General features: G+C 40.6%; 1 protein-coding gene across 14 annotated transcripts in view; it reads right to left on the bottom strand.

Moving 5' to 3' along the window:
- Tcerg1 (transcription elongation regulator 1 (CA150)) overlaps positions 1 to 25,961 on the bottom strand; it is a 64,482-nt gene extending 38,521 nt beyond the window's left edge. For 6 of the 14 annotated variants that reach the window (XR_001782385.2, XR_001782384.2, XR_386004.4 and 3 more), the window contains exons 1-8: positions 25,680 to 25,878; positions 17,672 to 17,897; positions 14,199 to 14,351; positions 12,913 to 13,372; positions 6,375 to 6,635; positions 2,118 to 2,180; positions 887 to 1,087; positions 291 to 403 (exon numbers count right to left, since the gene is read on the bottom strand). Coding sequence is in view for 8 of the 14 variants with exons in the window: in XM_006526112.4 (XP_006526175.1) it covers positions 291 to 403; positions 887 to 1,087; positions 2,118 to 2,180; positions 6,375 to 6,635; positions 12,913 to 13,372; positions 14,199 to 14,351; positions 17,672 to 17,897; positions 25,680 to 25,738 (1,536 nt within the window). In the remaining 6 variants the exon portion in view is untranslated. Of the gene's footprint in view, positions 1 to 290; positions 404 to 886; positions 1,088 to 2,117; positions 2,181 to 6,374; positions 6,636 to 12,912; positions 13,373 to 14,198; positions 14,352 to 17,671; positions 17,898 to 25,679 lie in introns of all 14 variants that reach the window. The other 8 variants (NR_110344.1, NM_001039474.1, XM_006526113.3 and 5 more) reach the window with 5 other exon arrangements.
- Positions 25,962 to 27,283: the final 1,322 nt, after the last annotated feature.

The following is a 27,283-nucleotide window of genomic DNA, read 5'->3' as shown; positions in this document are numbered from 1 at the left end:
CCTCCAGGGATACCCACAAATACTACAAATACATGCAATGAAAACACACACACACACTTTAAAGTAAAAATATATACAAAATTAATGAAATTTTCAAAGAAAAAGTATTAAAAACTAGAACTACCTTTAAAAACTAATGAAACTTCCACAGGAAAAATTATTAGAAGTTCAAACTTTCAGAAGTCAAATGACAACTATTTTAATAGAGGGCAAACACATGTTCAGTTGTGTGTGAACCCTGGCAGGCGACTCAGGCTGAGCCCACAGGCTAGCAGGCCTTGGCCCTTTACCTCCTTTATCTCCTTCACAGGCTCTTCCTTAGGATCTTCCTCCTCAGTCTCCATTGGCAATGGCTCTTCAGAGGCCTCCTTAATTGGTTCTTTAATCTTCTCATCTAATTTTTCTGTTAAAAAACTAAGATGATGTCATTCACAAGTTTTTCTGTAATTTTTAAAAGAATTTCTATGAAATAAGCAGTTGGGATGTTCTATTTCTAAATGTTAACCATAAATATAAACTGCCCTTCTTGGTACTGTCACTAAGATTACTGGAAACCTCTTTAACCTGTGATTTCAAGAGAACATATTCTCAAGTCACCTGCATTGTGTGCAGCAACCATCCGTAAAATACTAACTATGTTGAGAAGCAGGGACTCACAACATAGGACATTATGAGTCTGCCTCATACTAGGCTCCAAAGACCTAAATTTTGTTGTCAGTATCATAAATTTCCATAACAATATAATTATATAGTACCTAATAATTGAAAAATTTGTTACTATACATGAATATTTTAAAACTTACTTTTAACTTACGAAGTAGGAATTTCAAATAGTAGGGTATTTATTATAGTTCATACTATGTCCTTAGTCACAAAACAACTCTACCTTTCTCCTTCAGTTCTTGGGGCTTCTCCCACGTGGATTCTAGTGTTCTATTATTATAATAGTACGTCTTCCCATCTGCTGTTTTATATTCAGTCCACTCAGAAACTGCTGTTGCCCCAGCTAGGGTAGCAGGTGAAGCTGCAATAGCAACCTGGGGATGGATCATGGGTACTATAGGAGGGGCCATTCCTGGTAGTACACCTAAAAAAAGTAATACAAAGTTAGGTCTAAGTATTAGAACATAATATAAAATAAAACCACAAGTGAAATCTTCCTAGTAAATAGTAAACACTTGGAACAAGAATAGTAAGTAACGGGTGATAGAAGTATTCACTCTCCTTCCCTAGACTGTTGATTCTAATGCCTAAATTCAAATGGATACAAAACTGGATCCAAGAAATACCTTAAGAACAGTCAAAAGTTTAGGTGTCCTCTATGACAATGTCTAACTACCATGATATACTAAAAACAGAAATACACGTTTTAAGTTCTAAAATTCTAAAGAAATGATAACAGTCACTGAGTGTAATTCCTAACCCAAAATTATTTTCTACTTCTAAAATACTTAAAGGGGTCAGAATAAAAATTCTTAGTTTTAAAGTAAAACAACTATTACCAACTCCAAATGATAAATATGTGGACTATCAGATTACCCTTTCCCTTAAAAAGGCAGATCTATTTTTAAGACAAGCCTCAATTTTTGTTTTTTATAATGCTAAATAAATACTGTTAATATAAGGATGGATACAAGAATGCAAACAGAAAACAAAATCCTAGAATCTAGGTTCCAGGTAGTCTTATTTTGGTAAATTTAAAATGCAAATGTATGCTATATACAAATATCACACACACATAGTCACTTGCATGCAAGCGTAATCACATCATTTTACACATGGAAATGACATTTTATATTTAACTTAAAAACATACATCAAAAATAAAATTAAATGTTATGAATATGAGAATGAAGTTGTTTACACTTATTACATAAGTTAAGATTATATAAAGTGATCTGACCTCATTTGCTTTTGTGAACCATAGAAGCTAATACTACAGGAAATTGGGAAATTAAGTGTTGGCCAAATATGACAACTGCATTTAAACTGCTCATTAAAAGTATTTTTTTAAGCTCCACTCACTAGGGCAAAAATAAATAAATAAAAGGATAAACAACAACATTCACTACCATGCCAACTTACAGACAAAACAAACTAAGATGGTTTTAAAATTACCGGTCTTGGTGGTAGCGACTGTCTTTACATACGGGCAGCTGACTATTTGCATCATTGCTACACCTGTAAAATGGATAAGCAAGCATTGGTTGGAAAGCTGCCATTGTATGTCGGCTACCACTGGGATTCAGGGAAATAATTTACCACTACAATTTAGAATCTATTTCCAATGAGAATGACCAAGGATGGAATAAAAGAGTTTTACATTTTGTGGGAAGTAGTGCCAAATCAAGTGTTGCTATTTCTAGCTATAACACCAGTTACCTACCAGCTCTCATGTTTGAAGGAACCTCAACATTTAAATTCAACAAAAGAAACCCCCTTTGTTACACACTAATATATTCTTGTGTGGGACTTTTTCCCACCAGACCTCAAACCCAGCTGTGGATGCTTACATGTCAGTAAAAGGCACTGCCCTCAGCACTGTCTGACAAGACACTTGCTATGCTGATGCTCATTTGAAACCACATGAATGGAAGGTACAACTATGCAAAAATAGAAAGGAAAAGACAGGGCAGTGGGGCAGGGGGAATAAGAAAAAAATTAAGGCATAAAATGGGTTCAAATATTCCACTGAAGTGACAGTTAAACAAAAGCATAGGTGGAAAGAGCGGTAGCATTACCTAACTAGTGTCAAATATCTGTTTAGTGCCCGCCACATGGAATGGCACAGCAGAGGCAGGCCAAAACTTTACACTTGACCCTCTGAGGTTCTTAGACACGGTCTGTTGTCACTTAGGCTGGCTGAAGGAGTGTGTATTAAGAACAGATATTACGTACAGTTTGAGAAGGAGGAAGACTCATCATGATGTATTAGAATGATGATAAAAGGTGAAAACAAAAGCTGGAAACTGAGGAAATTCAAAATTGAATGTGGATTTTAAAATGTTTTAAAAATAGAAATCGGAAGAATCGTAGGGAGGTAATTTTTACTGTTTTGTACCTGGAAAAAACAACTTAAGCTTGGTACTGCAAATTTTAAAAAAATGTAAAATACTGAATTAAAAATAAACTTTCCCGCTGAAGGGTGAGAAAAGAAGTCTCTACTGATTGATTTCAGAAAGTAAAATCAAAATTAAGCTCTGCATTTTCAAATAATTTAAACGATGTTCACACACACACACACACACACACACGTCCAAAAGCACCAAATTTTCACGTGCCTTCATTCCATTACCATTCACTACAGATTAACACTAACCTTCCTCCTAGCTTTAAACCAAAATAAAATCCCTGAGTTATAGAAGCACACGGAGGGAAGAAAGCTGTGTGTATTGTTTTATTTCCCTAATGTTGAAACAAAGCAAAAGATAAAAAAAATTCACTTCATAAAAGAAGTTTCAGGCTCTAAGTTTCAGTTAATATAAATACTGCCATCTACAGGATCACCAAACCTATTAAGCCACCACTTTCCGTAGGATAAAACTTTCTTCCAAAGTCTAGTCAAACTATCCTCCAAAAAAATTCATTATGTAACTTTAAATGAATCAAATGTCTTCATATTCAGACATAACTGCCAATGATAAAAATCAACTGAGCCAACTACAGTATCTACATAACTATTAGCGTATGCTTCTTCTCAACCTAAACAGAGAAATCTAAGGCTTTCTTTCCCTGAAGATATTACAAGCATATTATGAATACTCACAAAATAACTACATATCTAAAATACTAACCTTTTTTTTAAAGGGGAAGTTTTTGCCCAATTTTCCTACAGATTATGCTGTCCTCAAAATATGCTCTATTAGGAAATTAGAAAATTCCACTTAGCATTTTGGATTCTGATGTCAATGACAGTAAGTTTCTTAAAACTGCAAGTAAGATTTCAGTTTTAGAAGCAGATACCTCTATTCCTAATCTGTTACCACCCTCAATTCCACCTTGTAGTTCATTTAATTCTTCTGCTACTTTCCTTCAGTTTAGTCATCTCCTACTTAGTCATCCTTATTATAAGCAGACAATGCTATTACAAATACAATTTCAAGCTGCAAAATAAGTAACACAAATATATCCTTCCAATTCACCGTAACACAAAATTGACATAAAGAAGAGGGAAAGGTAGGATCTAACTGTAAATAATGACAGACAAAAATTTGGGGAGGAGAAAATAAGTTTTTGTCTCCCCCCCCCCACTAAAATACCTTGTAGAACTTAGTGAAAAGGTTAATGAGGAAAAAATGATTATCAAATCAGAAATGCCTCAGTACCAACAAATATTACTACTACTTTCTATAAGACACCTTCCAATGAAATCTTGGTAGCTTAGACAACCCAACTGCTACTGTTGGAGAATTCTTGAGTGTGGAGTACAGCTCTGGAGTATTAACACCTGCCTACTCTGCACAAGTCCCTGAATTCAAACCCCAGAAGTGCACAGGTGCATGCACGCGGGCACACACACACACACACACACACACACACACACACACACACACTCTCACACACACTCACTCTCACACACACACACACACACACACACACACACTCACTCACGAGGGGGGATCAGTTTTCTTCCAGTTAACCTACAAAATATTAGTAGTTGCCATTTTTTAAAAGTGTCTTTTACTGCCAAATGTCACAAGCATCATCTTCGTTTTGTGGTCAGTACCACCTATTTCATAGTAGAAGGTATGAAAATGAGGAATTGGACAGACTTCCACTTTCCACAAATATTTGCTAATAACATGTAGCCTTTGCCCTTTTTCTCTGCTCTAGTAAAAGCATACAGAACACAGTGAACATCCCTTCAGAAGACAATAATCTTTCCAAGTATTTTTATAGCATCCTCATGCCACCTCTGTCTGTTCTCTACAAACTAAGCTCAGCATCTTCACACTCAAATCCTACAGCTGGCCTGGACACTGCCCGTGACTATAAAGCACTGTATCATTCCAAGGCTGGACGACTACACAAGTGATTTCTAAGTTAGGCTGGGCTACACAGCAAGACACTAAATAATAATCATAATAATTAGTTTTTAAAAAGAAAAAGGGGTTGACAAGTGTCAAACTATTCCACACTTGTTACTTTCCTACAAAAATAAGATGCAGAGGAAAGTACTCAGATTGCCTTAAATATAACTCAAGAAAAAAATCATTAGTACCAAACAACTTGATTTTTTAAATGACTAGAGATTCTAACATTCACATATAGGGCATTTTCTCTCTAGCACTTATCTACCACTATATCAATAATGTATAAAAGACTTTTTAATCCAATAAAAAACACCAGTTCTTAAATTTTTGGTTCTTGCAAATTTTTACTATTTAAATGTACTCACATCATACCTCTCCTTTTACACAGAACCCTATCCAATAAACAGCAACAGCCTTAGGAAAGTGTGAAAGTTAAAGACAGAAGCCAGGGTCGTCTTCTTCATCCTTACCCCAAGCTAGCCTGGTAAAACTTATCTACGGTAACTATATTCAACTACAACACATAAGGAATGAATCATGGATCAAGGATTAAATACACTCATTTGACAACAACAAATGCAATCAAATTAGGATGCCCAACAATACCATTATGTATTCCCTAATGGAAAACTTCTCCACAAATCTTTTAATTCATTCTCTACTCTTCGTAATTCCCTGTACAATAATATACACAAATCTGCCCTAAGAAACTTTTAAATAATGTAGATTATACTCTACTTCATAAATGTTGTAAAGAAACCTTCTGATTTCTGTCTTCTATCAATCTGTTCACAATTAAGCGACTCACATTCTTCCTAGTACATGATTAGTAAGAGTTTGGTACCTGGATCTGGAGGCTAGATCAAATCCCTAAAACTGTCCCTAAACTACGTGACACTAGACAAAAAAATAATTAAACCTGATTGCAAATCTACCTAAGATGGTTGCAAAACTTAAGACTGAATGCATATGATGTGTTAGAATGATATACAGTGTTTAACCTGTGCTCGCTGTTATAGCTTGTAATTTATTAACTTCATAGAGTCAATATTTATATATATATATATAAAAAATTACATTCAGAACATATTTACAAACAAAGAGAATTTAGTTGAGATTATCCAAAATAAGTGTATTTTTAAATGTGACTAATTATAAGACATGTAAACAACAACAAAAAAGGACATTTACCAAAACTTAAGAAAAAATATCGCAGTTAGCCATGAATCTTTCAAAACCATCTCAAACAGGTGAGATTCAAGGCAATTTCAAATGCAACAGACACATGAGAACAAACTGACAATGAGAAACAGCTAGAACATCAAGTGTGATCTGAGTTTACCTGGAAGTGGGATTGGCATGCCAGGCAGGGGCACACGGAACGGAGGCACCATTACTGGTGGGAAAGCAGGTATTGCTGCTGCCGGCTGAGGTACCGAGTGAGGAACAGCAGGAGGTAACGTCTGTGGGTGCGGCTGGGGTACGGTTTGCACAGGTGTGGCTGTAGGAGCAGGAGCTGAAACACTAACTGTAGGTGTGGCAACTGAAACAGCAGAACTTGGGGTCTGGTCTTGTGTTGTGGGTGCTAATGAAAAAGAAAACACTATGCATCACTCCTCATGACCCTTCTCACTGTACTCTGCCATCACTCACCCACCCACCCACCCGCCCGACCACTTGCCCACTCACTCACCCACCCACCCACTCACCCACCCACCCACCCACTCACCCCACCCACCCACCCACTCACCCACCCACTTGACCACTCACTCACCCACTTGCTCACTCACCCACCCACTCACTCACCCACCCACTCACTCACCCACCCACTCACTCACCCATCCACTCACTCACCCACTTGCTCACTCACCCACTCACTCACTCACTCACTCACTCACTCACTCACTCACTCACTCACTCACTATTTAAGGGCCCATCATCTCATGAACTGCAAGAAATGTGTTACAAAATACATCTTCAAGAAGCTTAAAAATAGCCACATGAAATTTAAACAAAAACAAAACAACAGTAGGGCATAAAATAGAAGCAAGACCTAGTCTGTTCAGATATAGGGAGGATACAGAAATCCTTACGTTGAGATATTAAACCTCAACGAGTCAAGATTTCAAAGAGGAACCCAAAGAGAAAATAAGCAAATATTGAAAGAAGCCTGGGTAAAGCAAGGGGTGGAGGAGCAGTGTTCACAAATCAGAAGTTCACAGTCAGCTCCTAAGACATGAGGCACACACCAACAAGCCTGGAGGAAGGGTCAGCAAGGTTCTACTCTGTTGGGCAGGGAGAGGGCAGCGCTGACGCAGAGAAACTACACGGGGTAGGAAACTACATGTCAGTGCATATCCCAGTGTACTCTCACATTATTGGCAAGATTTTGTAAATGTAAATGAAGGTGCGTGTGAGTCAACTGGGTAAGTACACAGGAAGGAGAGAGATCCATTACAGTACTGGAACTGTCTAAGCAAGAAAGCACAGAGTGAGAAAGGATATGCACACAGCTAACGTCTGGATAGAAAAGAATGGAACAGAAACACCTCAATTATTTCAAATCTTAAAAAAACATTACAAGTGCTTCTTATAGTGTGAACGGGTGAATGTAAAATTCAGCGTAATTTGGATTCTGCTAATATATTTTTAATTATCAAAAATAAAACACTTCATCTGTAGAAGTCATATTTAAAGTAGAAATGATCAAAAATAAAATCTATACTTCACATTTTAAAGGTTCTAGCTCGCATTTAATAAAACATGTAATTTATTTATAACTCACCTAGTTCCAAATAAAATCCAGTCTAATTCACTAGCTTTTCAGAGATTTTTTTTTTTAAAAGAAAGTATCAAACTGTACCTGTATCAGACTAAAGAGTAGAGCTGGCAAATTACTAACAGTAGTCTCAATCTCTAAGCAACTTTAATTTTTAATAAAAGCACAGGATTGAATACAAACTGTCCAACTGTACTGTCCACCTGCAAACAAAACTGTCCACTCCCATCTTCTAGCTTCTAAATGAAAAACTCACTTATGCTAGAAGGATGTGAGTGATTTCATACTTGTTAATGAGGACTCACCTTGGCTAAATAGACAGCAGGGCCAAACAAGTATCTTCAGGGGCCCAGGAGTGAATTGTTGGTCTAGCATAAACCTAGCCTTAGGGTACAGTATCATATTAATATAATTTGTAACAGTGTGAAAAAGACAAAGTACAAGCAACACTTGTCCAATCCCATACATACACCATTCAGCAACTGTAGACTACTAAACTGGCTAAAGATATATTTGTTCTTCCTGATTTCCCTGGGAAGTTGACTTCAGGATCAGTTTCCATACACTTGCAAAACAAAACAAACAAAAACCAAAAAAGCTATGCTCAACTTCAAGTAAAATAAGTGGTCTGAATGTTTATTACCATATAGCCACATATCAATATTGTAGTTCACAGAACTAAATCTTAAAATATTGTGTTCAGATTACTACAACTATGGTCCAAAGGACCAATGCCAGGAAAACGAGTTTATAGGAACATATAATTTTGGGTGGAAAAGATTACAACCAAGGAGATGGCAAAAAGTATTTACTCAACTCACTCCTACATTCCACAACAGAGTATTCTAACCTTGCTTAAGGGTAATGAATCTAAGGAAAAGGATAAAGGCAATGAAAAGAGTCACAGGAGAACCTGAGAGTGATGCCAAGGTAAGTTCCTACTAGTTCCATGTGCTCAAATTACTGCTAGAGTGCTATACCGTAATCCACACTACTTAACCCAGTGTGGAACTCTAAAAAAGACCAGTGGCTATGTTCAAGTAGAAAAATAGTAAAACTAGAACCACAGTACCAGAATATTCAGACATATAGTATAAAAACTGGTACTCAAAAGCAATGAAGAGAGCATGATTTTATTATGTTTAAAGGTCCTTTAAACAGCAGGAAAGAGAGGGGCACTCACTGATGATGGGTTTATATACAGAAATGGAGCACACATAGGGCAAATGAAATAGCTACATAGCCATGCATGTCCCTTAAAGAAGTTCCTCCCTTCCCAAGCCATCAAAGAGAGACCTCAAGCAACAAGAGCCTGCACACGGTGCTATATTGCTGCTTTTAAGGCCGTGCTCCCACCATCAGCACCACATACTCCATCAATCACTGGTAGGTTTGTGCCTTGACACTCAGCATGAAAAACCATAAACTGAAGATCACAATCCAGTTAGGCAGCACAATTTTCCTTCCATTTATACCTTACTCTTGCAAAACATCTAGTACTAAATAATATCTGTCTCCAGCTGGATTCCAAGTGCTTGCCTAAAATGCATAAGGCCCTGGGTTCATCGCCAGAGCTGGGGGCAGGAGGGAGATTCACACATCTATCTGTGTACACTCATTACATATACCTTACTTCTTCAGCTGGTTCTTCTGTCAATAAGATACATTCACATTTGAATCCATGGATTATATCCCTTCAGTATATATTTCTTACGCTACTGATTCCCAAATTTCTAAAGCTACCGATCATTAAAATATAAGGAAATCCAGACAGTGCAATGCATTAACAATGATCACTTCAAGATCAGTCAAAGTTTACAGAGTTAATACCACTGTCTTAAAGAGTTTGCTGTGATGGGCCCACATGACCAAGGCAACTCTAAAAATGCAAACACTTAACTGGGGCTGGCTTATACTTTCAGAGGTTCAGTCCATCATCAAAGCAAGAAGCATGGAAGCGTTCAGGCCTACATGGTGCTCGAAGAGTTGAGAGTTCTACATCTTGATCTGAAGGCAGCAGGAAGGGACTGTCTTTCACAGGCAGCCAGGAAAAAACTGATTCTACACAGGGTCTAACTTGAACTTATATATGAGAGCTCAAAGCCCACCTCTCCACAGTGACACACTTCCTCCAACAAGGCCACACACACTCCAAAACAAGTCATGTGTTTGGCCATTCAAACACATGACTCTATGGGCCATACCTATTCTAACCACCATATTCCACTACTTCCTGGCCCCCCATAGGCTTATAGCCATAACATAATGCAGAATACATTTAGTCCAACTTCAAAAGTCCCCATAGTCTATCACAGTCATCTCTTAACTGTAATACCCTATAAAATCAAAAGGCTGATAAAATCATACTTCATGATATAGGCTATACATCTCCATGTGTGATATACAGCTCTTTTCAGCTTTGTTGACTACAACACAATTCTTTCCCTTGAGCTGATGCTACTCCCTGTTTGCAAATTTCCTCGGCAGGCAGGTATCCCCTCAGCTCTGGCATCTGTGGATCTTAAGGTTGCCAACTTAACAACTTCTTGATTCAATGTCTGGGACCTATGCATGATCTTCTAGGCTCCTCCAAAGAGCTTGGGTCACTTCAGCTCTACCTTCTGTGGCACACTCCAGGCTCCGGCTGACTCCACTCCACTGCTATTGCTGTTCTCGGTCATCCCATGGCACTGGCATCTCCAATATGCTGGAGTCTTCTGCAACTAGGCTTCACCAATAGCCTCTCACAGGCTCTCTTCATGGTGCCAAGCTTCAACTTCTTTGACCCTCTTCAGTCCTGGGGCCTTCAATTGCCACTGAGGCTGCACCTTCACCAATGCCTTTCCTGGTCTTTCACAGTGCTAAGCCTCGGGGATTGTCCATAACCCCTTCATACTTTAAAAACCAGTACCAACTGGGTAATTCTTACACATTACCAAGTCAGCACAAAGTCTCTCTCTGGAACACTGCTTATTTGTGCTCTCAGAAACATTTCCCAGATTTCTCCTCAGTGATGCTGGTCTTTTCTTAATCACCGTTAACTTCTTAGCTCCAGCTAACCAGAATCAACTGTCCCAATAAGCCTTCTATTCTTGCCTGTTGAGCCAGAGCCGGCCAGTTCTGCTTGCCAGGGCAGGAATAGAGCTCCTTGCTCTATTACATCTTCACCAGCTTTCTATTTTCAATGATTTCTTTCACTGCCTAAGCTTGGCTGTCCTTGGAACTTGCTCTGGAGACTGACTTTGAACTCAGAGATCTGGCTGCCTGTCTCCTGAGCACTGGAATTAAAGGCATGTACCACCATGCCTGGACCTAAGTTTTTCTTTAATTCCTTTCACAAGATCTTCCTAAGTATGGCCACTATGGTATGCCCTCCATTTCTGAATAGTAATTCATTCCAGATATAGCAGAGTTGACAACCGAGAATAGCCAGCACAATCCATCCTTTGTCAGTATGACACACAGTCATATCTCCTTATGTCCAAATGAAAACAATAACGAAGTCATAATAACACATAACATGATTTAACTATCCCTCATACAACTGCAAACTCAAACAAAAGCTTAGCTAGGTGGGATCTTGCCCCGAGGTCACCACATCTTTAATTCCATTTAACATCTTGGAACACAGGATTTAGTTCCTTTCTACTAACTGGTGCTCCTCTAACCTTTGGACCAGATTTTTTTTTATTTTTCCTTTCTCAGTTTGCTACATCTGAACAAAAGGTTCTTCAATGCAATTAATATAAATCTCTTCATCTTTGCCTCAGGCAGACTCTTCAAATGAGGGCAAAATGCAGCCACATTCTTTACCAGATATAACAAGAACCATCTCTAGGCAACATACTAAAATTATTCTCCTCTGAAACCTCTAGAGCCAGGCCCCAAAATTCCAATTCACCCTCAGTACAACTGTCTTCCATGTTCCTACAAGTATGACCCATTTAGCCCAAAGTCCCCACATCCACCTTTCTCCAAACACAATCAGTCAGGCCTATCACATCAATACCCCAGTCCCTGGTACTAACTTCTGTCTCAGTTAGGGTATCATTGCTGAGAAGAGACAACAAGATCAAGGCAGCTTGTATAAAGGAAAACTTTTAACTGGGGCTGGCTTACAGTTTCACAGGTTCATACCATTATCATCCCAACAAGCATGGCAGCATGCAGGCAGACACGGTGCTGGAGGAGCTCAGAGTTCTACCCTCTTGATCCAAAGGCAGCAGAAGGGGAAACTGTTTTCCATAGGCAGCCAGGCGGATTTAACCTGAGCTTCTATGTATGAGACCTTAAAGCTCACCTCCACAGTGACACTTCCTCCACCAAGGCCACACCTTATCTAACAAGGCCATACCTCCTAGTAGTGCCACTCTCTATGAACCAAGCATTCAAACACATGAATCTGTAGGAGCCATCCCTACTCTAACCACCAATATACAGAATAGATGTTTAAAAAACAGAAACGTCCTTCTCCTCAGCCCTTACGTCTGGTATTTATACTCTCACTTCTATTGTTTTCAAGTTCTCAGTCTTGGGACTGTGACTAGACGCTTGAAAATTCTTTCCTTTCTTAGTGTCTCTAAGCCAATACAAACAGTATTTGTGTATTACGTATTCTGGGGCCCACTTTCTCTAAAAGAGGTTTACAGAAAAACTTTTAACAAAGTCTTCTGACTTCAATATCACCCAGAGGTAGAACCTGAAGAACATACCAGAACACCTGCCTGATTTTTAAAGCTATCCATCTCCTGGGCGTGTTCTTACTCAGTCTATTGAGCAACTGTCCTGCCTCAGAACTTCCCTAGCAATCCCATAAACTACATCACTTCTCATTTTGTTCAACCCTCAATTAGAAAACTCTATAAAATAGGACCCGGCACACATCTGTAATTCCCACAGCATTTGTCACTAGTGTTGGTCAATTAAAATAACTGTACTTCTACAGCTTAACTTTACAAACGATACTTGGGAAAATAATTTACTCATACAAATGTCTCCAACATCAAGGGTAATGCCAGAAATATCAGAGCCATTTTAGAATACTGTATTTATTTGGTTTTCAAACCCCCTAAATACAAACACACACTAGGCCAGTACTTACTTGATACTGTCTGTGCAACTGAAGTAGCAGTTGTCGTGGTAGCTGTGGTGGAGGATGGGGTAGATGTCGGAGTTGACGTGGACACTGCAGGTGCTGGGCTACTGGTGGTAGGGGTGGGAGCGCCTACTGCTTGTGCTTGGACTTGTGCCTGGGCCTGAGCCTGGGCCTGGGCTTGGGCCTGGGCTTGTGCTTGCGCTTGGGCTTGGGCTTGAGCCTGAGCCTGGGCCTGGGCCTGGGCCTGAGCCTGGGCTTGTGCCTGAGCCTGGGCCTGGGCCTGGGCCTGAGCCTGGGCTTGTGCCTGGGCCTGGGCCTGAGCCTGTGCTTGGGCCTGGGCCTGGGCCTGGGCCTGAACCTGTGCTTGGGCTGCAAGCATGGGCGTCAGTTCTGATTGCTGAATAACCTTAACTCCATCTGGCTTGGTCCATGCAGATTCACGAGTCCGAGCATTGTAGTAATAAACCTGCAGAGGAAGTCAAAAGTGAAATCACAAAATCTAGCATTAAAAATGTTAGAATACTCTGTCCTAAAATATTTTAAAGAAGTCTTAGAAAGGGTTTTAAAAAATTCATAAATTATAAGTCTGTTTCTATCAACAGAAAAGAAAAATCAATGTCATATTTTGTGCAGGAAGTTAACAAAGAAGGCCTGACACTACCTTTAAGAGAGGATCTGGCTGGCAAAATTGGCCTCTGACTACCATGTAAGAACTATACCTGAGAAGATTACCACCACTCTCTTCCAAGTTAGACTGCATACTATGCCTAAACCATGGAGACAAACAATGCCCCTCATGTTCACAGTTTGTTTTCTTTCTGGAATTATGGAATTTTAGAATATGCGGAACGGGACTATATGACCAATCTCTAATGATAATCCCACCAAAACCATCTAGGTTCCTGTGAGTTTACTGGTAGAGAACACTTCCCGTGTAGGTTATCATCTGAAGAAATTCACCATGCAGTTTCACTCCTTCCGAGGCCTTTGGGAAGCCGCAGTCTCGGCTGCTTCATATCTGACCTCATGCACCTTCTCCTCTGTGTTCTGTTTCACTGTCATCTCACCTATGAGCTCAACTACCTGTTGATCCCTGCTAATGTTCCCAAGCCTAGAGGTGGTCTTGAGAATTTGTGGCATCATTTAAAATACAGCCCGGATGTGACCGTCTAACTGCAACAGAGTCAGACCCTTGCCACTGCTTGAGCCAAATGATCCACAATCTCAAGCCACCAGAGCTTCACTACTTTGCCACCATAAAAACAACAAGTTGAGTATGTTCTATAATTTACCTTCCCATCTGGAGTTTTATTTTCTACCCATATCTCCTCAGTGGGAGGCAGTGCTGGAGCACCAGGAGCAGTCCCCGGAGGCATTCCTGGTGGGAACATCATACCCGGAGGAGGAGGCATAGCTCCCATGGGTGGAGGCATGAAAGGTGGTCTCTGTGAAGTCAAAAAGAACAATTATTGCCAATCATACAATCATACTCTACACAAAAGTAAACAACTATAAAAGCAAACAGTTACATGTTCAAATAGATTCAACTACTGCATAAGAAAATGATTACTCTGTGATAAAATGATTAATAACCAGAATGTCAAAATATTGACAGGAGCTAATTTTAGGTTATATAATCATGGATAAACTTTATGTTCTTCATATTTCATTGCACTTTTCATGCACTAGACTACTTTAAAAGAAAATTGATGCTTTTATTTTTGTAGTGATCAGGATAAACCCAGGGTCTTATACATGCTAGGCAAGTATTCTATTCCTGACCTACATCCCAACCCCTTATGCTTTAATACTAAGTTTATCAATGATTTACAACTCTTCACTAAGTACTAATGATAAACAATATTCTACAAAAACCACACAGCAAGATCCCCTCACTGTTTTTTACTTCAAGCAAAAATATAGTTTAAAAGATATTTCCCATTCTATTTTTCATGCAGTGATAATAACACTCATCATTCTAAGTGTCAGTGAATTTCACAAATTCAGAAAACAATTGTCCACTTCTTCAGGTTTCATTTGTTCGGCTCTGGTCTTAGTACTGGGGACTGAACTCAGCCCTTGCACAAGTCTCTTAGGGGAAAGCTCAGAAATCAACCAAACATAGGACACCACTCTTGTGAGTCAACAGAACCTGAAAACTCCTCCACTGTCACTTGTCAGTAACTACTAACAAGATCCCATGCCAAGCTGTGTATGGTGCCAGCAAAGCTGCAGCTGCAGCTGCCTGTGTCTGGTAATGTTAAGCACAAGGAGAGACTCTTCAAGAATACGTTTAAGAGCCACATGTGGGGGTGCACTCCTTTAACCCCAGCACTCAGGAGGCAGAGGCAGGTGGATCTCTGTGGGTTTGAGGCCAGCCTGGTCTACAGAGCGAGTTCCAGGACAGCCAGGGCTACACAGAGAAACCCTCTCTTGAAAAAAAAAGAAAGAATATACTTCAGAAGTAGTGAATATTGGGACTGTCATTTTGGACAAAGATTAAAGAGATGTTTTCTATAATTTGCATGTAATATAAAAATTCAATTACCTAAAAGCACCTTAAATTAGACAAGATAGCTGGATCCCACTTTCCTCTAAGTTCTCGCTGCACCGCCCTACAAACCGCCTGCTTTGTTGAACTTGTTTCTGTTACTTTTGCAGGCTCTTGTCATTCCAGCACTAACACAAACTCCATTTATAAAAGATCTACCATAAATGTGTGTGTGTGTGTGTGTGTGTGTGTATGTGTATATATATATATATATGTAGTAAACTTCTAGTCACTAGATAAAAAACTGGATCTTTCCAATCTTCAAGTAAATATAATGCCACATCCCTCACAGATAAGCTTCCACTTAAAATCCAAGTTTAGCCAAGAATAATGGTGCATGTCAACCATCGCGGCATGCAGAGGCTAAAGCAGAACTACTCACTGCATGCTCAAGGCCACTCTGGGATACATGGTGGATTCAAGTCCAGCCTGTGCTAAACAGCAATTCCCCATCAAATTAAAGGTAAAGAAGGAAGGAAAGATGAAAAGAAGAAAGGAAGAAAGAAAGGAAGGAAGGAAGGAAGGAAGACAGACCGACCGACCTCTCTGTACATCCCAAGTTTTTGCATAGAAAAATATAATAAATCTTTTTCTAATAGTAAAATATTTGGAGGAAGAAAGAAAAGAAGTATTATCCAAATCTCTTTTCATTCTCCAAGTTCTACCCTAGACATCATTTCTAGAAAGAATTACTGAAGAATATATATTATATATCTGCACCTACTAGATACTTTCTAACAATATAAACCATGAAAGATAAATATCCTCCACTCAGTATATTAAAATTTGAAAGTCTTTTTCCCAAACAGAAGACAGTTTCAAAAGATAATTCACAAATTATTAAAGATAAATACAAACTAGTATATTAAAGCCAAGTTTTTTTCAGTAGTTTTCTGTCACCACTTAAGTTTCTGATCTGATTCCCATATTAGTAACTTAATATATGCAGATATCTCCTTAGTAAATTCAAAGTAATTAAAGTTGAATGTCTGCTAAAGTATCTCACACCTACAATCTCAGCATTTAGGAGCTAAGGCAGGAGTATCACAGTAAAGTCAAGGTCAGCCAGAACTACAGACTGAGAACTTGTCTCAAAAAATTAAAAAACAGGAACTGAGTCAGTGGTTAAGAATGTTTGCTCGAGGGCTGGTGAGATGGCTCAGTGGGTAAGAGCACCCGACTGCTCTTCCGAAGGTTCGAAGTTCAAATCCCAGCAACCACATGGTGGCTCACAACCATCCGTAATAAGATCTGATGCCCTCTTCTAGTGTGTCTGAAGACAGCTACAGTGTACTTACATATAATAATAAATAAATAAATCTTTAAAAAAAAAAAATAAAAAAATAAAACAAATTTAAAAAAAAAAAAAAAAAGAATGTTTGCTCGAGCCAGGTGTGATTGCGCACGTCTTTAATCCCAGCACTCGGGAGGCAGAGGCAGGCGGATTTCTGAGTGAGTTCCAGGACAGCCAGGGCTACACAGAGAAACCCTGTCTGGAAAAATAAAAATTAAAAAAAAAAAAAAGTTTGTTCTTCTTCTAGGGAACCCAAGTTTGGTTCCCAGTATCCATGCCCAGTGTTCACTACTGCTTGTTAACTCCAGCTTCAGAGGGGATCTAATGCCCTCTTCTGGCCTGTGCACACACATAATATATATGTGTGTGTATATATACACACACACAACTTTAAAACATAAAACATGGGCTGGAGAGATGGCTCAGTGGTTAAGAGCACTCATTGCTCTTCTGAAGGTCCTGAGTTCAAATCCCAGCAACCACATGGTGGCTCACAACCATCCATAATGAGATCTGGCGCCTTCTTCTGGAGTGTCTAAAGACAGCTACAGTATACTTACATATAATAAATAAATAAATCTTTAAAAAAAAAAACATAAAACATTTAAAAACTGAAATAGATCTTTAGGAGCTAGAGAGAAGGCGATTTTCAGCACCCACACTGTGGCTTTCAACCATCTTTAACTCTAGACTTTAGCTCCAGATCAAGGTATTGGGTGCTCTCTTCTGGCCTCAATGGATATCTGGCACACCTGCTGTACAATTACATACATGGAGGCAAAATTCATACACATAAAATAAAAACAGTAAAGAAAAATCTTTAAACACAAATAAACAGAATCAGGATTTTAAGGCAAAAACCTATGCATAAAATTGATACTAACACTAACCAAGAAATGGCAACCTCTATAATTCTTTACCTGTAGGTGAGGTGGGCCCATAGGTGGAGGTATTCCTCCTGGAGGAGGCATTGGTGGCATATTAGGATCAAAAGGAGGCCGTCCAAAGGGGGGCCTGGGTGGTGGAGGAGGGCCTCTCATCATGCCGAAAGGAGGAGGTGGTCTCATGAGAGGTGGCGGGCCTCGCATCACGGCATTTGGTGGGGGAGCTGGGCCTCGGAACCTCAAGGCCTGCTGTTGAGCCATCCTGTGGGAAAGAACAGTGAATAGAGTCTCAAATTACAAAAGTTGCAGCTCCAAGGTCACATGGAGGTCTGTATTACAAATGATGTCACAAATTCTCAAGACCATCTCTAGGCTTGGGAAAATATTGAATTATAGAAATTCCCAAAGGGGTCAAATGCAAACAAGAGTTGGAAAGCATTATTTTACAACCACTTGGTAAAAATGAGGTGAGAATGGAGATGAGGGAGAATAGTTAGATGATTTTAAAATACCTTCCTGCAATAGTGCCTATAGTCACAAGACAGAATGAAAAAAAAAAAAAAAAAACCGGGCTGGAGAGATGGCTCAGCGGTTAAGAGCACTGACTGCTCTTCCAGAGGTCCTGAGTTCAATTCCCAGCAACCACATGGTGGCTTACAACCATCCATAATGAGATCTGATGCCCTCTCCTGGTGTGTCTGAAAACAGCTACAATGTACTTACATATAATGAATAAATATTAAAAAAAAAAAAAAAACCACTAATCAGAAAGTGAAGCAATGCCAGATTATTATAATTAATGTTGTCTATGTAAGGCTAGATGATTAAGTATGACTGAGAGGGATACTCCACACAGTTCAACCAAGACTATACAGCCTCTAATAATAAATATAGAATGTTCTTGAACAGTCAGAAGACTCAACAGGTAAAGGCACTCACCACCAAGCCTAGTGACCAAAGCTTTGATCCCCCAGAACCAAGTCACCCGTTACTCTCTAGCCATCATATTTGTGTGGTGGTTTATACATATACACGTACACACACACAAACACACTTTTAAAAACTGAATGTTCTGGAGGGGTGTTATTCAGGAATATATGTGTCATAGAAAAAGTTAAAGGCGGCTACAGAACACCATGTCTGGTTTCTCCAACAGAGGCAGTGCTACATAAAAGGTAGCAGGAGCTACTGTGCAGGGAAGAAGCAACTGTCGACATGGATACCAAGGCTACTTCTGTAGTCACAGAAAACAGACACAAATGTATTTAGGGGGAAATGCTCCAACTTTTGGTTTGTTTGTTTTGAGACAAGGTTTCTTTGTGTAGCCTTGGCTGCCCTGGAACTAGCTCTATAAACCAGGCTGGCCTCAAACTCAAGAGAGGTCAGCCTGACTCTGCCTCTCCTGCGGGGATTAAAGGTGTTTGCCCCCACTGTCAAGCTCTCTCCAAGTATCTTAACCATAAGCAGTTCAGAATTTAAAAGAGCATTCATCATACAAATAAAGCAAGTCTCCCATTTTATACTGTTTTAAAGTCTGAAATATCTTTTGTTTGTTTTTATTTTTTTAACAGAGTCCCTACATAGCCCTGGCTGTCTTAGAACTCACTATGTATATAGTCTAGAATGGCCTCAAACTCAGATACCTCCTCGCCCCCCCCCCCCCACTCCCTGAGCACTGGAATCAAAAGCATGAACAGCTTTTAGAAGACGGAAGAGGGCTGACTAAATTGCTCAGTGGTAAAGATGCTCGCTGCCCTGACTGATGACCAGTGTCATCCCTGGGATCCACACGACAGAAGAACTCCTCAAAGTTGTCCTGACTTTCACATATGCACTGTGGCACACAAAAAAAATATATTATGCAAAAAATAATTTCTGATTAGAAGAGAGAAGATATAGTTTAAGCATTTCAAATATCATACGTCTGAAGGAGAAAGCCTTCCTTCACTGCTCTGGCCAGTCTTACTGTCTCCCCTCCATGGCATCTGAACAAATAACTGTCATAGAGCATTATTTACCTTTGCCCTAAGTGATTAAAAGAATCACCCTTAAAAGCGCTGAGTATGTGCCACGGAGAATACTATGCTCCTTTCAAATACTGCGACTTAGTAACAGTTCTATGAGGTTATGAGGTGAACACTATGTCAATCCCACTTCACAGGTAAGGCACTAGGGTACACAGAAGGAACTGCTCTGTCCAAACACTCAGAGCTAGTTCAGTGGTAAAGCAAGAATTAAAATTCCAGTGTCCTGTAAGCCCCTTCAGAGAAAAATTTTGTTCACTCATTAATCTCCAGTACATTGTAAGGTCTAGGGCCCATGAAATACTCCTAAAAGGTGCTAGACAGGTGGCTCAGGGGTTAAGCGCAGTGGCTGCTCTTACTTTAAGAGTTCTTTAGGGGGCTGGTGAGATGGCTCAATGGATAAGAGCACCTGACTGCTCTTCCGAAGGTCCGGAGTTCAAATCCCAGCAACCACATGGTGGCTCACAACCATCCGTAATGAGATCTGACTCCCTCTTCTGGAGTGTCTGAAGACAGCTATAGTGTATTTACATATAATAAATTAAATAAATAAATAAAAAAAAAAAAAAAAAAAAAGAGTTCTTTAGGGTTTTGTTGGTGATGGTGGTGGTTTTTTTTTTTTTTGGTTTTTTTGAGACAGGGTTTCTCTGTATAGCCCTGGCTGTCCTGGAACTCACTCTGTAGACCAGGCTGGCCCCAAACTCAGAAATTACTTAGAGTTCTTATAAAGAGTTCACTTTCCAGCACTCCATGGCAACTCACCACGGTCTGTAACACCGGCTCTAGATCTGATGCCGACAGACGTACAAGCAGGCAAAACATCAACACACACAAAATAAAAATAAGTAAATATTCATATTCATGGCCAGGCATAGTGGTGCACTTGGGAGACAAAGGCAGGCAGATCTCTGTGAGCTCTAGGCCAGCCTAGTCTACATAATGAGTTCCACGATAGCCAGAGCTACATAGAGAGACCATGCCTTGAAAACCAAAACAATGTATATAAATAAACCACTACCTACTTTGGTGATACTGTCTGCAACAAACCTACCACACAAGGACAAGACACAGAACTTTTAATAACTACTTCTATTATAGCTAGGCATGATGATTAATGGCAATCCTAAGTATTCAAAGAGAAGTAGGCTGGGCATAGCGGTACACACTTTAATCCCGGTACTTGGGAGGCAGAGGCAGGAGGATCTCAGTTCAAGACCAGCCTGGTCTACAAGCAAGTTCCAGGACAGCCAGGGCTACACAAAAAACTGAAAGAGCTATATATATAGCAAGACCCAGTTTGGAGGAGGAGTATGACAGGATGATGGCAAGAGGCAGGAGAACCATAAGTTTGAGGTCACTCTAGGCAACCCAAGATCCTCATCTCTTAAAAAAAAAAAAAAAAAAAAAAAAAAAACAAATTAAAAAAGAAAACATGCTCGGGCTGGTGAGATGGCTCAGTGGATAAGAGCACCCGACTGTTCTTCCAAAGGTCCAGAGTTCAAATCTCAGCAACCACATGGTGGCTCACAGCCATCTGTAACAAGATCTGACTCCCTCTTCTGGAGTGTCTGAAGACAGCTACAGTATACTTACATATAATAAATAAATAAATAAATCTTAAAAAAAAAAAAAAAAAAAGAAAACATGCTCATTAAACTTCAACTTGCCAAAGTCAATTAGAGCACCTACCTAGCTCTTCTGGGAAGCTAAAGTCTGTACATTACACACACAAACCACATTTCCATATTCAAAACTCTAGATTAACAATAATCTTCTTATACATATCTGAAAATAATCAGGAACTGGGGGGATGGTTCAACCACTAAAGTATTTACACCTGAGTCTGTTCCCAAAATGCTTACAAAAATGTCAAGCGTGGTGGTGTACTCAGTGCTTTGAAGGCGAAGGAAGATTCCTAGCACTTGCCGGCACCAATCTAGTCTAACCAGTGAGTCTGAGGCCAGTGTGAGAACCTATCGCAAAGGAGGCGATAGGTTGTCTTCTGGCCTCCACATTATGACAACAGGCAGGCACAGACACACAGATGCACTTTTTCTCTGTCTCTTCCACAGGCACACACAAACACACAAAATAGTACTACAAGCTTTCCTCATCACTCTGAATCCTGTGCAACTTTCCTACATTTTCCAACTCTGCTTACAATTACCCTTTATGCTCTGAAATATTTCACATCACAGTTCAATTCTGCTACCATCAAAAGAATTCCAAATTAACTAACTAAAGTGCCTGTCAGGCGAACAAGAGACCAAAAAACTACTATACCAAGTATATTTAACCAACAAGCCTATGCTGGTCCGAGTAGGAGTCAAAAGCAACCACTGACTGTAAGTGGGAGGGTGTGTCTTCTGGCAGCCAGCATTACTTAAGGAATATTACTTTTGGGGGTGGGCAAATAGGGGAGGTACAGGGCAGAAGTAACATCCTGGAATACCTTCTAAGCAAACTTAACCAGAAAAAAACATTGTTTCAGGCTTAGTTTAAAAGTACCTTAGCCTAGCTGTGGTGCACATCTTTAATGCCAGCACTCAGGAGGCAGAAGCAGGTGGATCTTTGTGAATTCCAGGCTGCCTGGTCTACAGAGCAAGTTCCAGAACAGCCAAGGCTACATTCACAGAGAAACCCTGTCTTGGTGAGAAGAAAGGCAGGCAGGCAGGCCGGCCTTAATCTTAGATATCCTTTTGGGTCAGTCTTCTTCTTCAAATAAAAATCTATATTAAATATTTCTTTAAAATTTCATCTTCCTGCTTCCAACTCAAAATTTGGCCAGCATTTTTGGCCTCTAGAACCATTAAGCCATACCAGCTCTGTTCTTTATCAGGCTAGTTACATAATTTCCAAGTCTAAATTTCCTACCATGTAAATGAATGAAGATTTCAAATAAAAGCTACCTCAGAGTTCTGTTCAATGAGATAATCCCTGTCAATTTAAGGTAATAGCCAGTACACAGTAAATCATGCTATCATTTTCAATTACTCCTAATGCTTCAGAGTGCTTTATCTATATAAGGCACTTAGTTAATTTTCCAGATTTCTTTTTAAAATCTGCCATTAATATCCTGCTGCCATAGCCTAACTATTTTCTGATTTCAATTATATGTAGAACAAGTCCTGAGGTTATACACTGCTTCCGACATTTCCTCACCAAAACCTGCAGTGAGGACTAAAAAAACAGATAAAGCAGCTAGAACAGCAATACTTTGTAAAGTTGTTATTACCCAACTATTATCAGGCCTCATTTTACCCAGATGTTGTGGACATTTGCAGCTTCCAGTATGCCTGATCATCAAATACATCAACTTCGTATGCTGTAGCCTGTGCTTGTGGTTCCCTCTGCCTGGCATGTCCTTCCCACATCTTCATGATCATCATTCAGACTCAGCACAAATGTCATCTCAACCTGTTCCTCTGGTGTCTGTCTCACAGGTCTGAGTGTTCAAGCACTACAAATGCTATAAAGCACTCTATCACTTGCCTTTACCCCGTTCCTTTTAGTATAGTGGTCAGGTACAATACTGTTTATTAATGATCATGAACCCTGGACAATTCCTAGTTACACAGGCTAGTTAAACAGGCATTTTCTATACACAGTTCTTACACCAACCCAAAATGAGTTTAATGCCATTTTTTTACAAAGGAAAAACAACTTATTGAGGCAGCTAATCTCTAGTAATGCCAGAGTATTATCATTCCTGTTTTCACCAGGAAAGAAATCCAGGTCTGAAGTACCTTGTCATAGTATCAGCAGTAAACAAAGACCCTAGGAAGTAACTTCAAAAGATACTTCCCGGCCCTCAACAAGAGGAGATGAGTGACTTTGGATCTCTGAATTTCAAAGCGCTTGCAGGGGATTTGAGATCCTATGTCCTACACTTCCAACACTTCTGAGGAAAAGAAGTCTATTTGCATGAAGAGAACTTGCCTTTCTTTTTTTCCCCCCAAAAGAAAGACCAATGTATTTTTCTAGGAGTAATCTATCCAGATAAGCAAACTCCTTAGAGAAAATCCTTTAGTTGAATAGGCAAAAAACTAAAGAAGCTACCTACAAACACACAGGAGGCAAATCATCATGGGAGCCTAGGATTTAGTCCAAACCCAACCAACAATCTCCACAGTGCTTCACGCCTGCAGGCTTATTTCCTCATTTAATGGGGTTAGTATAGTTTCAAATTTGGACCAACCTCAATTAAACTGAAAAGTCTTTAGGAACAAAGGACTTCTCCCTTTATAACCAGGACCTACCCAGTAACTGTCACAGGATGCATAATGAGCAGTAAGACAATAGAATGTCCATTTCTCAATACTGGTTTCTTTACCACACATCTACTAAACATCTTATCTCTCAGATTCTATGATAGACCTCATTATGAAACACCTATGGGATGCAAATGCAAACCAAAGCTCAGTTTCTGATATCACAACAGCCACATAAATAGCCCATTTATTATAAACTCTACAATGTGCTCAGCAAAGCGGAGACAGTCACTCACATGTAACCAATGGCCTGAAATTTACCACCCTCCTGCCTCAGCTTCCTGAAAGTGTGCCACCATACATAGCTCCATAAGCAACTCCTAAGACCAGAAGCTAAGGGACAAAATACTTGCAGCAGGCCATCTAACTAAAGCCTCCCTGGAGCCAGTTTTGCAGATAATGTCTATAGAGTCTAGACTGTCAGGAATAAGTCTACAAGGCTACTTACGCTAAGGCTGAAGACACACTCCAAAGCTCCCTAGGACCCTGAGACTAGCTAAAATAACCTCTTGAGATCAAAATTAACTTTCTATCTCGAATACTGGGAGACCCGGAAAATGTACTCCAGTCATTTACTACACATGTATGGGAGTGAAAAGATTCAAGATTCATCTCGGAAATACGACAAAACCTTGCTCCTGCCAAAGAAGGAATTTCTGTGTGTGACTTTCTGAACCTGAAAGCCATTAATTTCTTCTAAGCAAGAGTACTCTCCTTTTCCTTAGAAAATTTTCCTCCTAACTCTAGAAAACACGAGTCCTTAAAAAATCAACACTGCTGTCTTCCTCTTAAACGGTGGAAGGGGCACAACTCAGAACGGGTCCTGAGTATTTGAAATGGCATTTTTCCCTTACAGGGAAATTGCACCTACATAAAATAAGTGACCTCTTTTTCTCCTCAAAGGGGGGGGGGGGTAAAAAATCGAACAAAGAGAGGGCACTTCCCTCTCTTTGATCACTGTGATCAAACTTTAATCACGAACGGCAAAGGCACTGAGTGAGGAGGTTAAGGAAAGAAAGGTCACTGCCTCTGTGGGGCTGGGGCGTGGGTAGAACGGGACGAGGTCGCACAGGCTGGGGACCTGGACAGATCGAGCCGCTTCCTGGATTCCCAACTCCAACCTTTGCTCGATCTACGGCCTCGACCCCTCCGACAAGTCCCCTCGACTCCTGGGGTGGGCGAGCGAATGGCCTGGCACCGCCTCTGGCCTGCAAAAAGCGCCTACAACTCCTCCAGAGCCGGGCGGCGAGGATCCGGGAAGGGGAGCCGTAGAGAAGCTGGGCTCCGTGGCCCCGCGAACGGTCAGGGCTGCGAATCTTGACAAAAGAAAACGGATCGGAAACGGGGGCCGGGGGAAAGCAGCGGGGCCGGGGGGGAAGGTGGCGCGGGAGGCCGGGCGGCGCGAGGCCGCGGAGGGCGTGGAGGAGGCCGTGGCGGGTCGGGCAACGGAGCGGCCAGCGGGGCCCCGCCATGGCAGGCGGGCCGCGGCCTGAGGCTGAAGCGCGCCGCCCGGGGCTGCGGGCCCCGCAAAGGACCGGGATGCGCCCCACCACGCGCAGGAGGCCGCAGCCCAGCCCCAGCCCGGCTCTCATTCAAGCCGCCTTCCCTTCCCCCTTTCGCCAGCCCCACGCGGTCCGGCCCCGGACTGCCGCCGACTCCCGTTCCCTCCGTCCCCTCGGGTTTCCGAAGCCAGCCCCAGACCCTGGGGCGCCAGCACGCTTCGATGTGAAGGAAGGTGGCGCCTTTTACCTCAGCTCCCCCGGGTTGAACCGCTCGCCTTCCCCTCCGTCCCCGCCACGCTCCGCCATTACAGACAGCCGAGTTCATCCACCCGCCGACCCGGCGTTCCCAATTGGTCGGGGGAATCGTCAATCCCACGCACATAAGGTGGGACTAGCGGAGAGCTATATATTGACTGGTGAAACTCGCCATCAATCTTGACGTTGGGGTGGCATATGCTTTGCTATTGGACAAAGGGCCCGCCGACTTTGAAAGCGGTATTGAGACTGTCAGTTGATTGGCCGCTTAGAGGCTTTATGGGAAATGGGACTTTGGCAAGGAGGAACAAGTGGCGCCCTCTTGCGGAAAGAAAAGCTAGGTCCTCCCAAGTTCCGCCCAGCCTAACGTAGCCACGTGTCCGGGCGCCTTCCAGGAGCCAGATGTGGAGCCATATTAGCCACTAATAGCGCAAGCCGAGACCTTGTGCGTTAGGCGAACCAATCGAAATTGAACTGGGTCACGCCTAAACCAATTAGCCGGTAGCTAGGGAAAGCGGTATTTCTCATCCTTGCAATTAACAAGAGGTTAAATCACTATGCTGTATATGCTTGTTCTTAAATAATTACAAGCATACCTGCCAGCTCACCTAATCAACTGCAGGCTAAGTGTTATATAATTTACTGCATAAATAAAATAAGTAAATATAAAATAAGTAAATTGGAGAAGGGAAGCCTCTACAATTTATAGCTTTTCTCCTTCGGTTTGCATTTCTCCTTCAATCTCAAAATAAAGCTGTCTAAATCAACTCACCCTGATAACAGAAGTAATTATAAATATAGTATATTTTTAACTTAAAATAAAAAAGGTCGGGCCCAGGGATTTCAGTGGCATAGTGAAAATGACCACTGTCATTACTGAACCCAAAATGATGATAAATTTTACTCAGACTTTATATATATATATATATATATATATATATATATATATATATATATATATATGTATGTGTGTGTATACACTACACAGTATTCTAAACACTGGCTATTGATTGAGATACACGTTAAATTACTTGCCCAATATATGAAGCTAGTAAATTCCTTAAACCCAAAGCAGTGTGACATCAAAGTCCCACTGTGGTCCAAAGTAATTCTACCAACTCAAAAACTTGTGCTCCAATAGCAATAAGTACCATTATTCATAATGTTTAAAAAAGGGGGATAACAGTCCTTTGCTGGCAAATAGCTTTAAAATGGGTAACCATATGATGGAATTTGAAACACCCCCCCACACACACACACACACAAAAAGGGTGGACCTTGAAAGCAGTATACTAAGCAAAAGAAGCCAGACACAAAAGGCCACTGCTATATTGCTCTATTTATATGAAATGTCCATAAGAGGCAAGTCCAGAGAAAGAGAAAGAAGATTCACAGTTAACACGAGGAAGTGAATTGGAGGAACTGAAATTCTTTTTTGATGCTGAAAATGTGGGATTAAATCATGGATATGGTTGTGCAGTTTTATAAGTATACTAGAACTCGTCAAATTTTGCACTATAGTAGATTTCATTGTGTATGCATTCACGTTTAATTAAAAACACCGGTGCTTGGTTGAACTGCAGTGTCTTAGTCAGG

The sequence above is a fragment of the Mus musculus genome, chromosome 18 (assembly GCF_000001635.26).
Source record: "Mus musculus strain C57BL/6J chromosome 18, GRCm38.p6 C57BL/6J".
NCBI classification, from domain to species: Eukaryota; Metazoa; Chordata; class Mammalia; order Rodentia; family Muridae; genus Mus; species Mus musculus.
Note: the sequence above shows the minus strand (reverse complement) of the source record. Positions and strands in the feature narration are given on the sequence as shown.